The sequence below is a fragment of the Anas platyrhynchos genome, chromosome 2, assembly GCF_047663525.1.
Source record: "Anas platyrhynchos isolate ZD024472 breed Pekin duck chromosome 2, IASCAAS_PekinDuck_T2T, whole genome shotgun sequence".
Classification (NCBI taxonomy): domain Eukaryota; kingdom Metazoa; phylum Chordata; class Aves; order Anseriformes; family Anatidae; genus Anas; species Anas platyrhynchos.
This window is the reverse complement of record NC_092588.1, coordinates 123,431,838-123,447,940: the sequence shown is the minus strand read 5'-3', so window position 1 is coordinate 123,447,940 and position 16,103 is coordinate 123,431,838. Positions and strand designations below refer to the sequence as shown.

Below are 16,103 nucleotides of genomic sequence, written 5' to 3'. Positions count from 1 at the left end.
GAGTATGCAGTCTACAATTTATAGTTTATTCTTGTTATCTGAGTGTTCCCACTTCTAGCAATGGATAAAGCCAGACCCTGCACAAATTAGATGAGGACAGAATCTGTTCACAATTTCTGCAAAATAAAACTGGGATTTAACTGCACTGCCTTCACTTTGCACTTGTACACTTAACAAGGCTACTTTTGGTTCTTCCAGATTTGCTTTCCCTTTTATCTAGTAATTTCCCTCTAATTTTCTTGTTCTTTGCTGCTCCCAAGGAAAAGGCCATCCTGTCTTGAAATGTAAAAGTTTCTTTTAATCTAAAGGACATTTCACTTAACTTTATTAATCTACTTTTAAATGTTGCGGAAATTGAGGTTACCTAACCTCATGCCTACTATTATCACAAAGATATCAAAATTTGCCTTCAAATTTGTAACCAGACATTTCCATATTCAAGGACTTTGTTCAGAAAATACTTCATTTGTATTTATTGGAATACCCAGAGTAGTCATTTTCTGACAAAATTCCTCTCTTGATTTATGGCTGGAAAGATCATTTAAAATTAATCATGAAAATTCTTTTCTCTCTACAAAATCTCAGCAGAATTATTTTTTTCTCTTTTAAAAATATGATTTACCAAATTACTTAAATATTATTTGCTAAATATTTCTGGTCTAATATTTAGAAATATGATTAAATTCGGGGATCAAAATCCACTTTATTCTGAGTGAATAGATAGGTAAAAGGAATGGTTTCTTTTCCCTGTAAGGATAAAAACATTATCTAGGATCAGATCTCTAGTGTAAGTGATCAAAACCAGGAGCATGAATATTCAACTAATATTCTCTAACATCTGTTATTTACTATTGCCAGGAACAGTCCACTAAATTTTATCACCAGAACATTAACAATAAGCAAAGTCTTAAGCACTATACATTCAGATGGTACAAATGGAATGTAATTTTGGACAAGTATGCAGGTAGATTTATTTTTGCAATATTCATTAAAAGTAAATATATATATGTATGAATATAAAATCACTTCTTGAGGTCCTTCAATATCTACTTTCATAGCATGCTCCAGTTAAGAGGTTAGGGAGCACCCTCTTTCTTTTTGTCTGGGGTATCTTTCCCACGGATTCTACTAGTTTTGTTAACAACACTGTATGTCCCCAATCATATGACACAGTTATCTGACTGTTTCTGGAAACAGATGAGTGCAGGATTATGAAGAAGAAAAATGAAGACATGTGACAGACTATAGGAGACAAATTAGAAAGAAAGATACAGCAGGAGGAGCAGAAAAAATAAACATGTAAGAGATGAGTGAATACCACTTCATAACATGATGTACTCTATGAGTGAACAATTTACCATTACAGTCTTGACATTTACCATATTGCATAGCATACTACAATATTTTTCAACATCCCAGGTTTCAGCCTCCTTTTATGACCTAATCCAGAAGACAAAAGAACCCTCTGTCTTTCTCTTTTTTTTTTTTCTTTTTTTTTTTCCCCAGCATTTAATCTTTAAAACGCGTGACACAAAATATTTGGCCAAGGACCAAAAAGCAGTGACACGCCTGTAGCATTTTTCTGTGTGTCAGGCGGTAATTTCCAGATTAATAAGAGTTAGCGCCAAAGCTGGTTGTAAAGGTTTCTGCCTCTCACATGGCGTGAACTACCATTACAAAAGCAAGCCTGGAAAAGCAAGTCGCACCAGACGCGCCCCCGAGCTCCATGCGGGACTCCCGATGGGGTCGGAGCCCCGCACCGCTGCCGGCCGGGGCTGCGGGGATGGCGGGCACCGGCTGTGCGCTGGCCGCTAGAGGGGGTCTCGACACCTTTTTTCCCGAGGAGACGTGGGACCCGGCTGGCTGGTGCAGCGAGCCCGGGTTTTATTTTGGCACCAGGAGGAGGGGAAGGGGCTGGGTGCGGGTGACAGCCAGGGCACGCAGTTTGCACGATCATTGGAAAGCTGTGCGGCTGGGTGGATAGGGCTTGACTTGCCGGGGAAACTTTAATGCGATTCCTCACTCGTCCCGAAGTAACTTTATTTTATAGCCTCTCTGTTATGAAACATGGAAGGCTTTCATAAATCATCATCAAGGCAAATGGGTTAGAGGCTTCTTGCAGATCACATGCCAACAGGACTTGCCATGCCGCTCGGCTTTTGACAACCATCTGACAGCTGACCACCTTCCTGCTGCCTTTTTGCCCTCATTTAATAAAATGAGATGGAAGCTTTGGCTGGCAATAAAGCGCTGCGAAGGGAACATAAAGAGCGGTCAGCAGAGAGGAGCTTTCAACTGATGCTTTCTTGGCTCGTCCTCTTAGGAAGTCGCCCATTAAGAGGCAGGCCAGTGCCCTCAGCACGGCTGACAGGCACCCCCGGGGGGGTGTCTTCTCCTCCCCCCCCTTCCCCGAGCCGCCGGGCCCCAGCTGCGGTCGCCCCCCCACACCACCTGCGGCCCCTGCAGGGCTCAGGGAGAGCCCAGGAGTGGCAGTGAGAGCCGGGGAGCGGCAGTGAGAGCCCGGGAGCGGGAGGGTGTGGGCTTCTTTTTTAAGAAAAAGGAAGCCATGTGCGGAAAAATAAAAATTAAAAAAAAAAAAATGAAGAAAAGTGAGGGTGAGAGGTGCCAGGCGGAGGAGGAAAGCAGCAAGCAGACAAAGGGCTGCCACATGCCCTGCCCCAGGTGCGCAGCCCCGCTGATGGGGGCGCAGAGCCCCCCTCGGCGGCAGCGCCGTGCCGAGGCGCTCAACAGGCTCCGGCGGGGGCACGGGCACCGGCACCGGGTAGGATCAGCTCCGGCCACCAGCCCCGTGCAGGTTTGGGGCTCGGCCGCTGCTCGGTGGGGCCACCGGGACTCACCGGAGCGGGACCCCCCCTGCCCGCCGCCGCTTCCTTTGTGTGCGCGGGGGGAGCGGCGGCGGGTCCCCCCCGGCGGGCTGTCAGCGCTGCCCGCCAGGAGGCGGGGAAGGGAAGGGACGGGAAGGGAAGGGAGGAGGAGGAGGTGGAGGAGGAGGGAAGGCGAGGCAAGGCAAGGCAAGGCGCAGGCAGGCAGGCAGGCAGGCAGGGCGGCTCTCCCGTCCCCGCCGCGAGGTGACCCCGCTCCCCGTGCGGAGAGGGGCGCTGGAAGCCCCGCGGGGTCTTTTGCCGGCCCCTCCGAGCGGCTTCGCCCAGCCCAGCCCCGCGGCGCGGCCGGCAGCGCCCCGGCGGGGCTCCGCCGCCTGCCGCTCCCCGGCGGCGCAGGAAGCGGGGCGCGGGCGGCGGCACTTGGCCATGGGCTGGCGGCAGCAGCGGCCGGGCGGCAGCGGGGCACCGCGCGGGGCTCGCAGCTAAGGGGCGAGGAGGAGGAGGAGGAGGAGGAGGAGGGACCATGGCAGCATCCAGTAACTCCAGTCTGTCCGGCTCGTCCGTTTCCTCCGGTAAGTTTCGCCAGCGGTGTCTCCCCTCCTTCCATTTTTACCTGTCCGCAGCTCGCCGTCCCGCCCGCCCCGGGCTCCGCCGAGATGCCCCCCCCTGTTCTCCCCGATCCCCCTGCGGGGGCGGTGGGGCTCGGCTCGCACCCCCCTCCAACCTTTCCCCCCCTGCTTTTGTGTGGGGTCAAAGAGGGGGGTGTCAGCCACCCCCTCGGCAGGGCACGGGGAGAGCCCTCCGGCTCTCACGGGCACGTTTTGGGGGGCAGTGGGTGGCCGGGGGACATTCGGGGACCGCCTCGCCCCCCTGCACTCCCCCCGGGCACAGCGCGCCCCTCGCAGGGCACTGCCACTGGGGCTCCCCCCGGCCGGGGGTCGCGGCACCCAGGGCGTTTCGAACCACTTTAAAATACCCGCAACTGGTTCCCGGTTGAAAAGGAACTCAGTAACTAGCTAAAAACGCTCCGGGTGAAAATATAAAATAAATTACAGGCGCGGGGGCCGTGCGGGGGGCTGAGGATGCGCTGCGTGCCCTGGGGCTCGGTGGTGGTGGCATGGGGCTGGCATCCCGCCTAACGCCGGGAAACAGAAAAGTTGCGTCTGTGAGCGAGGCGGTCTGAAATGGAAAGCCTTGGTATAATAGTACCGCCGTCTGCTTCTTAGCTCATTGAGTTGTTATTTTAATGTGTGAGTGATAGTAGACCGAAGGAATTGGCAGGGAGCATATCCTCAGCGTTATCCTGGCGTTTATTGGGCTGAAGGAGTAAATAGAGGGATGAACAACTTTGGGGTTCAAAGGACTTGTGACTCAGTGTTTTATGTGAGGTGCCAGACTGAGAATTTGTAAAAGCTCTTTTTAAACATAGCAATATGTGCTGTGAAAAGCAGACAAGCTCCTTTGGCTATCAATACAACTGTAGAAAATATAAATAAATTTAAAAAGCAATGAACAAATGTTTCTTTTAAAGATGGTGTATGACTTACACAACTTACTATATGTGTCCCTGTTCCAGTATGTGCCACTTACAGCCAGATCCAAAGAAGGAACTGGCTCCTTAAAATACATATTTATTCCAACCCTTTTACTAGCAAACACTAACACTGCAAGCCCTGATTGCCTTAACCAGAAAGCACGTAAAAGAAGTAGGCATGAGAAATTGTGTTGTGTTCACATTCATGATGCAAGAGTCGCAAGACCGGAATGAAAACAAGCAAGAGTCAACCCAACTCAGTAGCCTACTAGTTAAGGTCCTCATCCAGGAAATGTGACTTTTATTTGATGGATTGTGTATGTGATTTTTACATCTGTTATGTGAAAAACTTAGAAATAACCCTAAAAAGCTGGATTGGAACCCATGATTCTCCTCCTTGGTGATCTAAGCATTAAGCTGCAGAAGCCTGTTCCCTGTGTGCTTTGCTTCTGTGCTCCATGAGTCTCCAAGACTTTCTGGCACGTTGTGCCAGCCTCTGAGAAACACTGCTCAGCACAGGCTTCTGAATCCCCTCTGGCTGTACTGAGTCAGGCCCCAGGATCCATCCAACACTGAGCCCTTGCAGTCTGGGTTCAAATGCCTGATCTGAAAAGAAGAGTGGGAGTTCAGAAACGTAAGTCTGGGCATTTGATATTGGCTAACTCGAGGTGCCTTCACCTGCAGTTAGGTGAATCAGCACCAAGCTTAGCGTCTAGCCTGGGAACTGAGCTCTGAACAGATGCACATACTTGAAAGTTAGGGGGGCTGGCTCTTGACAGCTCTCTGCTTTGTATGAAGCCCTTTGCTACAGCCTTCAGTGGTTTGTGGTCTATCTTTTGGTTTGTATTTTTTTGCAAGGACAAGAACAGCTGAGCCTTGGCCCACGCTTGGGGCTCTTAGATGCCACAGTAATGCAACTAATAAATATTGTCAAGTGCTTCATAAAATAACAGAATACCCTTCACTTTCAGACTTTACAAAGTTGGAGTGCCTTTTTTTTTTTCCCCAGTGCATTCTGTCTGTGGTGTGTTTTTTTTTTTTTCTTTATATGTACTAATCAGAAGTTAAATTTGCTGCAGCATGCTGAAGTTTCCAATATTAGCAGACACACCATATCTGACTATGTGCAGCTGTATTTTGTCTGTCTGTGGTTTCAGTTCTCAGAACTCAGCAAGTCTTAGAGCATACTTTTTTACATAATCTTACCAAACAGTCTTGCTTTTAAATTTAATTTGGTAGAATTTATGTGTATGTTTAACTTACCAGTATGAAGACTTCCAAATGACATAATTATTTCTACTCAGGAGAAGAGGGAAGATTATAACAATACACTACACTTTACTAATAGAAATAAAGTTCATGGCTGATAGGAGAACACCAAGCTGCAGAACTCAGCTCTACCACTGACTTGATGCTTGGCCTTGATCAAGCTACATAATGTGCTGCTGGATCATTTGTCCATCTCTAGGAGCAGTGTAGTGTTTGTCCACCTCCCACAGAACTTCTGAAGCCAAATTAAAACATTGCTTATCTAATTCAGATCTTGATATAATCTAGGAACTATTATCCTACTTGCAAATACATTTTTAGCTTCAGAAAAAAAAAAAAGAAAAAAATATTTATACGTGTGCATATATATGTATCTTAAGATACACCCATATACAAACATTCTGAAAATAAATAGGACTGTTCTTCTTGAGAGCATATAAATAATTCAAATTTGAGAGCACTGCCAGGGTTTGCTCTTGTTTTGAGGTAACAACAGAAGTCCAGAAAGTAGTGTCTATAATATATGTGTTTAGTTTTGAGCACTACAATGTGATAATTAACAATCAAGTCTTAATTTCTTCTGGGTACTTGTCAGGGTACTAGCTTGTAGGAAGGGGGCATATGCATGAGTGCGTGTTGAGCTGGTTGATAGCCAGATTCTGGTCCATCTGAACACATCTGAACACAGTGCGGTGCTAAGCATCCTAAGGTGCTTCCTAAGATTTCGTTTAGGCTCTACTACCTGTATGGAAAGGCAAGGGTTAGCTAGAATCTGTCTTATAAGAAGTAAAAGGGTTTATTGACTGAGTGATAATAGTGGGAATTAGCGTTTGAATGGCAGATGGGAATTTTCATTCCCTTTTTTTTAAAGGGATGATTTTTTCCATCTCTTACATACCTTTCTGAAAATATGTATAGTTCTCTGTTTTTTAATGTTCATCTCTACTCTTCTTTTTTAAAAACACACATTCATTGTTTTGGTAAGCACATCTATATTGTAGCCCCATGAAGCCCTGGGCAGGGGGGAAAATGTCAGTTCATGAACACTGGTGCTGAAACATGGGAATTTGTTTCTGCAAATGACCATTTGCCTCATCGTGTTTCTGTTTTGATTCCTGCCAGTTCATGTCAATAAGAATGTTGAACAAGTCAAAATGCTAAACAATACAAAAACATGTCATGTGAGAAAGCTGGCCAAGAATTTTATGGCATAGATATTTTGCCTTCCCACCTACGGTTCTGTGAAGGTGCAAGTGGGGTTTAGACCTTGAACTTGAACTTGAACCACTTGAAGTTGTGTCTGTGTTAAGACCAGAATTTCCTTCTGTCCTGGAGCAGTCATTTGTAAGCACTGCCTACAAAGTGGCATGGCAGGGTGGCTCATTGGAACTGTTGCAGATGGGGTGTCCACATGCCTGGAGACCTATGAGATACAAACTAATGTTAATGCAAGTATTAGTACTTAGGGATGTGTTGCTCCTTTACTTTCGCAGCTTGTGAACCTGTCTCTTCTTCAGAGTTAGTGGTTTTGGTGCTGGTCCCAAGAGCTGCTGTGAGGAGGAGGCTAATCATAGTTCAGGAGCACTAGGTACTCATCGTGGAGCCCATCTGACTGGAATCTATGATGTGTTTTTTTTTTTCAATAAGCTAGCAGCTGGTGGCAAGAAAATCTAGAGGAAAGAGCAGTGGATTTTTGTGTTGCATTTCTCCATATATAACTCTCTTCTTTTGGAGACAGAACCTATGCTGCTCTTTGGATATTAACTCTTGCATTTAAATGTGTCTGGGGGGGGGTGGAAAGGATATACCATGCAGAGGGAAGAAGGTGGATCTGCTAAGCAGTTAAATTAAGTATTCTTCTTTGGACCTTGGGTAAATCTGCAAAGCATACGAACTGCTCAAATTATAATTACTTTCATTGGGAATTCCACTTCATTTTCCCACAATCTCTTTTATAGCAAATGCCCAGGTGATCTGTTAGCTTTATGCCTTGCAAGCCCCTTAAATTTTGTGCTTTTCTCTAGCTGAAATGCTGATTCAACCATAAGTGGTATCTTTTCTTGCTATCCTGTCCTTGAAAGAGAACTGTGCATGTTTCTGTGCTTTCCTTCATGCTGCTTTCAATTTAAAATAGACCTATTTTCTTGCTGCTCCCCATCTTGGTGCTGACCCTTATTCTCATTCATTTTGATCTTATTTATTTATTTATTTATTTATGAAATTTCTCATCTTTTTCTGTCAAACCTTTTACTTCTCCCCCTTCATCACCACCTGTCTCCAGTTTACCCAGCAGCCAAATACTGATTGTTCATGATAGATGAACTTCAGGCTCCACTTTGTGGAATTTGAATTCAGTCTTGGTTGAAGACACCTCTGTACCTCTCCTCTAGTTTTCTGAGGAACAAAAAAATCCATCATGCTTCCCAACCAGTCTCCATGCAGTCATATTCATGGGTGTCGGTTGTCTCCGGCTCCACGCTGTTGTGCCATCCTAAGCTAGCAAAGTGGCTGGAAATCCTAGCTGCCTTCAAGACTTTGAGTTCTTCTGAAAAGAGCTCTGCTTGAAAAGCCTTCTGCCAGATAGTCTCCCTGTAGTGGGCGGGAGGGTTAGAGAGCTTGGACTTGTCAAGTAAGAGAGAGAGTCACATCCACACTGAAGGCAAGTGTAAATGCAAGTCTGCTATAAGGAGGTGTGCCACTAGGCTTTCTCTTCCAGCAGGACTCAGACTATGCCAAAATCTTTGCCTTTACAAGGCAAATATAAAAATATATGCTGGTGTACCCAGAGCTCCAAAGATAAATTTTCAGGTGCCAGAGAAGCCATGGATGCTGAAGGGATAGCAGTGCACCTTTCCTCTTCCCGCCTTGTCTGAGACTTCTTCATGTGCTGTGTGTGTCCCAGGTAATACCCGTCACTAGGCCAGATGACTGAGCTGGAAACTCACAGGTGAGCTTTCTGCTGCAGGCCTGGAGATGGACTTGTGTGTCTTGTCTAGATATTTTTACTTTTTGGCTGTGTAGAATAATGAGCTGTTCTAAGATGCCTATTCTCCCTACAAACCTTTGGCTTTTGTAAACTGTGGTATCTATATAAAAGATGACTGTTATAAATTCTTCTTTTAAAATCACCAGTTATTGGTGATTTTTTTTTAAATTGAAAATTGAAAACTATATTTTTCTGTCCTGAAGCTCACAGAAAAAGGCATTTAAGTATCATTTAACCAGTGATCCTAAATTAATAACGAAGTTTATGGTTTGAAAACTCATTCTTGTCATAAATTGAAAAGCAACAAATTGCTTTTTTCATAAATGAACAGAGATATGTTGTTCAAAGGCAGCATAGTTCTCAACTATGTATTTTCACACATACTGTGCATTTCAGGATAAAAAATGGCTTACTGAGGAAAGAAGAAAAATCTTTGATGGTTCTGGTAACTTAACAAGGTCAAAATAAAATATTAAAGGCTCATGACTCTCTAGGGGTCATGAAGGTGCTATGATGTGAAATAGGCAGATATATTATAAAAATGAAAGTCAACACAAGCTGATTTTAATTAAGATGCTAGTAAGTGAGAAGAAATGAAATTACTATTGTACACAGATTCAGAGAGATTCTAATTGGGGAAAAAGATTAGTAAATGAAAACAGATGTTTATTCTCAATGATCTAGTAGAAGTAGTGTTGTGAAAATGGTACATGAAAGCTATTTAAATAACGCTGCCATTATGCTGATAAGGTGCTACTTCTGATTTTTAAAAGGGCAATAAGAGTGCTTTTTTTTTTTTTTTTTTTTTTCCTTCCTGTTCCTTATGCCAAGCTTCTGCTGGCCAGGGTGTTCTTGTTCTAAATTAAAGCTGAAGTCTTTTGTATTTGGTGATTATAAAGAACTCACCATTCTTATTAAAAATAATGAAAATTCAAAAGGGAATAATGGCAAAGTACCCCATCCTGATGTAATGATTGATCCAACAGTTAGCTGCTGAATATGTAGACTGTGATTACTGAGAATAAAACATAGTGGAAACTGGTATAATACATCTCTGCTTCACAATTTAGCTTATATTTGTACTTGGTGAAGCAAAAGTCTTATTTCTCTTATGGATCTGCTTGTTTCAGAGGCATATGTGTAGGATCAGACAAACAGTCTTTCATGCTGTCATTATGATGACCTTTTTGGATACCAGTTCAATTGACTAGTCCTTGCCTTCTGTTTGATGTTTTTAAGAAGGCTTAGCTATGCCAAACACTGAGCAATGATAGGAAAGAATATTTTACAATACACACATTCCTCCTGTATAGCTGCACCCATAGCGTTTCACAAGGTTTCACTTTTCAAATTATAATCATTTGGCTACTATCATGCGTAGATAAGTTTTTAACCTGATGTTTTATGTGAAGAAATACGTTTTTTGTTGAGTTGCTTTTTTTATATATGCAACCAAAGCATCCCTTTGGCTAAAGGGCAGCCATAGCAGGGTAGCAGGGTTTGCCTCGGTTGCAAGGCTGAGTGCTGGCAGAAGGCATTCCCATGCTGGGGAGCCAGTCTGTTGTCGTTTGCTCTTCTCTCCTACAAAAGGAAGAGATACTTCAGAGATTAAATATTTGGAGAACTGTGTGTTAAGGAATGGCACATTAATATTGCATGAAGAAGCTTTTGTTGCAGGGAAATGTAGCAGGATTTATACAAGAAGCTTTAAACCTGTAGTTCTGTGTATGTCACATTCTTCACAGGTGTAGTCACAGTTTGTCTAAGAATTACATACAGTAGCTTGTGTAAACGTATAGCTTTAACTGCTAGGAATAATAACCCATTCTTGCTGTCTTTTTCTGACCTTTGATTATGAGAATGTAAATTCGAATTTTATATTTGGAGGCAGTTATTACAAACTATGAATCATGCACAGTTCAGCAATAATAGTTTCATCACCCTGTTTTACTCAGCAATAATCCAAATCCCAGGGCTGGAGAGTGACTGTAGTTCTGGTACCAGAAAACTGATGCTACAATAATGTCCTTGTAACACTGATGTGCTTTAAAGTTTGCTGGTGATGGGGTTGAAACTTGGTGTCATGCATTTGGTGAGGTAAGGACAAATTAAGGGGCTTTTAAAATGCAGAAGAATGTGCAAGTGTCCCTTGCTTCACTCCTGTTGTTATTGATCAAGGTCATCGCAAAACAATTAGTTCAGTAAATAAGACATCTCTTCGGAGGATATCTTTATCAGGCAGTCTGATTCCCCCTAGACAAGGTGTCTCAGTTATAGTGTTGATACTGACAGTGTGGAAAGTATTAGGTGGGCCCTTTCTTACTGTCAGGAAATCACACGTCACCTACTATGACCTATGTGTCAAGTCATATTTATGAATTTCTTCTTACGAGCTTGTCATGAAGGTATTCCTCTCCTTTCTTCTCACCTTCTTGTGTTTAAACAATGCTCTTAGCTTAAAAAAAAAAAAAAAGTTATGAAGTGTCTTAGTGGTGGAAGTGTGTTTGTGGTGTTATGTTTTTTTATTTCATCAAAGAAGAAAATCAGATGCTAGAGTTAGAGAACTTAGTTTGTAAATGAGATTCAGCTTGTTGAGCAGATGTTTAATTGCTAAAAATTTGTCTTGGCAGATCAATTGGTTAAATGTTTGGCTTCATTTTATGTCAAGAAAGAAAAATGAAAAGCATGTGTCATCAATGTTCATACTGGGAATGGCCATCACAAAGGCAGGCAGAAGTTCCTGGGAGAATACGGTTCTGTACCAGCAAAATTCTGGAGGGCCTATACTCTATTCAAAAGCAAAAGGAATCCACCAGCTATTTAAACATTAAATTTTCTATCAAAAGACACTGAATCTATGTTGTAATATTTTCCTGCTATGTGAAGCTGCACTGAATCCACCTTAATTCCCTAATAAACTAGATTGGTGTGCCCCAAAGCAATGAGGAGAGGACGAGGAAATCATGAGAGGCCCAGGCAAATCCTCCATTTTCAACTTTTCCAAGGAATGTACGCAGTTGCTGTTAAAGGCAGTAGTATTTTTGTGTGTGGCTGAAATACTGCCTCATTCAGAATGAAATATATTTTATCATTTCTGTCTAAAGTCCATGAGCTGTATGGAGGCTGGGAAACTGCACGGGTGAAGTATATACACTATATGCCTGCCATATCCTCTTACTCTTCTTTAGGTGTCCACTGATAGTCACTGTGGGAGATAATCTACCCATCTGACCTGCTGTTGCTGTTCTTACAAATATAGCGGGTAGAGTTACTGCTGAGTCAGCACTTCTAGGTCATGCTTTCTACAGCCAACAGCTTCTAAAGGATAGGAGAAATTTGGGGCTTGAAATATGGGGTGATGACATTCATTGTTCCAGTTTTAACAAACAAACTGGAAAACAAACAAACAGCAACAACAAAAAAGAACAACTCCTATGTTGCGAAGAGTTGTGATGGGAAGATCTTATTAAGGGTGTACTACATAGAACAGTGTATAGAAATAATGGAACATGGAGCATTCACCTGTTTCTGCCTTGGCAACTCAGGAAGAAAGTTGTCTAACTTCTCTGTGCTATGTTGTTAACTCAGTGCACAAAAATCAGTTAAAGCCAAAACAATCAGATTTGTCTAAAATCCTCTTTCTTCTTCAGAACGAAAAGCTTTTCCATTCTTTTCTTTGCTCTATGTATATACAACCCAGATGGATTTATGATCCAGCTCTAGTTTGATCACATTTCAGTCTCTTTGATTCATGTATTAAGGCTAGGCATTAATGAACCTCTAAGAGCTAGAGCAGAGTTTTTTTATATAAGGTTCCAAGATTTAGGGCTTTACAAAAAAAAATTAAAAAAAAATAAAAATAAATAAATGTTGCAATCAAATTTCTGTAAAATCCATTACTTTTTTATTATTCTTTAGTGCATGGAAGTGTCATAAAGCTGAATTAATTGTTTGTAAATGATTTTGTTTTTCAATGAAAACCCCTTTATGAGCACAAGGTATTCAGTCCTGACCCTTCAAGCTGCTTGGTACCTTCTGTTCCCACTGCACTAAGGTACTAAATCAGCAGCTTACTGGATTGGGTGGTTGCTTCTCTGAGTATTTTTATGCAGTTTCCGTTAAAGCAGCATCTGTTGTTATGATGGGGCAAATTATTATAGGCTACACAGGAAACCTCCCCTCCTCCAAGTACTGGTACATAACATATTTAATATTTGATGAATTTGTATCATATATATAGAATATGTCAATTCATTGATGATGTATTTCCAAGGATTATGTACAAGACTTAAATTATACATAATTTGTATAAATACCTGTTTCTCAAGAGAGCATGCTCTCCATAACTCCTGATCTCTTGCCAGGCAAACCAAGATGATAGACGGCTTTTGGCTTCATGCTGTGATAGCTCTCTATTTGTTTTATTTTGCAATCTGAAGCACACAGTTAGGTTGTTCTGTGTTGACAAAATTATTTACTGAAAGAATATTGAACTTTTTGATGTCTAAACAAAACAGAAGGACAAATTTCAATTTTAAGCTTTCTCTGACCATGCTGATTTGAGTCTGACATATCAATATGTGTTGGAAATTTTGCTTAAGTTCAGAGAATAAAAGTAAGTGATGACTTAAATAGTAGTAGCTGTCATGAATGAAACTGCAGCACTCATGGGTGAGTGTCTGGGGCTCAGAGACAAATTAAAGCTATGGAAATAGTGATTGACAAGAATGCTTTTTTCTCCTTTTCAGTTATGACACTAACAACAGCACTAAACCTGCAAACCCCTGAGAAATAAAAATGATGAACTGGAGAAGGACTGAGGTATATAGATGTCCAACTAGTTAAGTTTTTTGAAATTATGCAGATAGGAGAATGGGATATTTTGACTTAGGTTGTGTAGACTGGAAAGTACAGATTTCTGGATTCTCTTTGTAAAATGGGCTGCTGTGTCAGACCATGGCAGTGAGCAAGGAAGAAATCTATAGGTTTTTAATGTAGGAAGTCCAGGCATTTTGGTAGTAGATAAGTACATCTCAGCATGTTAAAGAGAGAAGCCCTAGGTGCACTGACGGTGTGTTAACAAACATTGTGTCATTAGTCCACATTGGGTTCAGGCCATATCAAGCATTTCTGAGGGAACAGACAAGCAGAGGAGGTCCAAGATATATCCGAAAGAATCACTTATTGATTGTGGAAAAATGAGATAATACCCATTCTTCTTGTGATTGAACTAAAAGTTGACCCTCAAACTGAAGAAACATCCTATGCAATAGTAGCATTTTAGGTACATGTATGATAGATACAATGCAATGTCAAGGATAGGAAGTTTAAGGTGGAACTCCAAGAGCTACATTTCCATTGGTGCAGCTCCTGGTGTGATAGCCATGGTGGCTTTCAGTATTGTAGTTTGTGATTTCTCATGCAGTGTGAAAAAGTATCATGAACACAAAAGGAAAGTGTTTTCTGTGCATGCTGTTGGGTAATGCTATGTCATGTTGCTAAACAGTTGTTTTGTTTCCTTTCAGAAGTGATGGATTACTTGATTCAATCAAGAAAAAAAATCTCCTCCCAAATCCATTACATTGCTTTATACCACTGGTTTTAAAAATAAAGCTTAAAAAAAATAAATTTTAAGTGCAACCACAAAGGGTTAAGGGTATTATTTTTAATCATTAATGTAACAGTAAAGCTTTAAGCACTGGAGACTTAAGAAGTCAATGCATACTGTGTGATTTCTGCTAGAACTATAAAATTTGGCAGATATGTACAGTTTATATATGGGTTTATCTGCACATTAAAATTATTTGAACATATGGTCTTAAGAGCTGTAATGACACAATAATGTTCAGACACAGAAATATTCTGGAATAGCTATCCCTGAACACTATTCTGTTAAGTTAAAGAAATGTAGATCATTGACTTAAAAGGAGGAGAAATATAGCATTAATTATACTAATTTGTCAAGTAACACTAAGCTTCCCCTTTTTTCTTTTTGCCTTTCTGCTGGATGTATTCTTGAAAGCTGGTTGCTCCCTCTTTTCAGAGAAAGAATGCATTTCTGTCATCAGAGACTTAAATCTGAATCTGCCATTTTCAAGGTGTTTTTTTTTCTTCTTTTATTTATTTTGGTGTTGTTTAGCACAGGACCTGAATGTGTTGTGGTTAAACAAATAAAACAAATAATAAAATGATAAAACAGAATGAAGATAAGCTGATTCATTTCAGTAAAACTTTGCAAAACAAAATAGATTGTTATTAGTTAGAAGAATTCCTACCATGCATGTAAAAAGTACAGTCAGGGCTGGAGGTCTGCATTGCTGAATGTTGTTACAACACGATATAATAATTGCTGCATTTTTATTTGTGCTGAGATGTATTTATAAGGAGACAGTGGCTTTTCCATGAAAACAGGTTGATGACTGTGTAAATGCAGACTAGACAACAATTTGGGTTCCAAAGTCTTGTAACTTGAAGAATGCTGGAAGCATTAGCATAGTTGGTGTAAACTGCAGTCAAAAGGGTGTAGAATTGGCACAGTGTTATTAATTACATGTATTGAGTGAATGCATGTATATGCGTAAGAAAATATCAGCAGGAATTTTTAGGAAAATAGCAAGAATATGCCCCCCACTCCCTCCAGCCGTTTCTTTAATTCTGTTAACTAAGGAGGAGGCACATTACCTTCAAAGAGCTGCTGTAGAGGGCTTTGACTCATGAAAGCATTCTCTGTATTGTATTTGTTTCACTTCCTTTGATCTCTTTTGGTTTGATGAGTACGTGTCATCGCTTGGTTTTGCAATTGCTTCCTCTTGTGCAGATATGACAGTAATAAATATATTCACTGAAGGGTGTAATTTAAAATTTATATTATTCACAGTTATTGGCAAGTACTGTAGCCTAAATGGTGAAAATGAGGGGCAGTTTGGTTCAGTTTGAGTTTTTAAAACAATTGATCCGTCTTATCAATATGCATAATAAGCTTATCAAAACAGACTTCTCAAAAATTAAAGATGAAAAAACTCAATATAAAATGATTGTAAGTGTAAGTGTAACTGAGTAATGTAGTTTACATTCCCTTTACAGGAAAAGGCTTTCAGCTTCACCTCTTAAGCAGCTTTAGAAAACTGCATGCTGACTCCTGGCAATAGTATATTGATTGAAAGCTTCCAGAGTGTCTAGAAAACAGAAGTGTACACAAATTAGTCTGAAAGTGATGTGTCTTACAGAAAGTCCATCACTGTCTATGGTTTGTAAGAAATATGTTAACTTCCGAAGTACTGGATTTACTGCTGTTATGTAATAATCAAGAGCATATTTTCAGCAGGATTTTTCTAATCTTTTTTTTTTTTTCATCATTCTGTAAATTTTTAACTAAGCCTCACAGCACCTGTTTCATAACTGGGGGACAAAAATGACAGAAAAATGAAAACACTTATTTACTACCAGGGGCTATAACTAAAATCAACATGAA

General features: G+C 41.3%; 1 protein-coding gene across 1 annotated transcript in view; it reads left to right on the top strand.

The window, feature by feature from the left end:
* The first annotated feature begins 2,998 nt into the window (after positions 1 to 2,998).
* Positions 2,999 to 16,103, top strand: part of CHN2 (chimerin 2) — a 164,139-nt gene continuing 151,034 nt past the window's right edge. Inside the window, exon 1 of the mRNA XM_038173738.2 lies at positions 2,999 to 3,415. Within this exon, the coding sequence (XP_038029666.1) occupies positions 3,367 to 3,415 (49 nt within the window). The 5' untranslated portion in view covers positions 2,999 to 3,366. The remainder of the gene's footprint in view (positions 3,416 to 16,103) is intronic.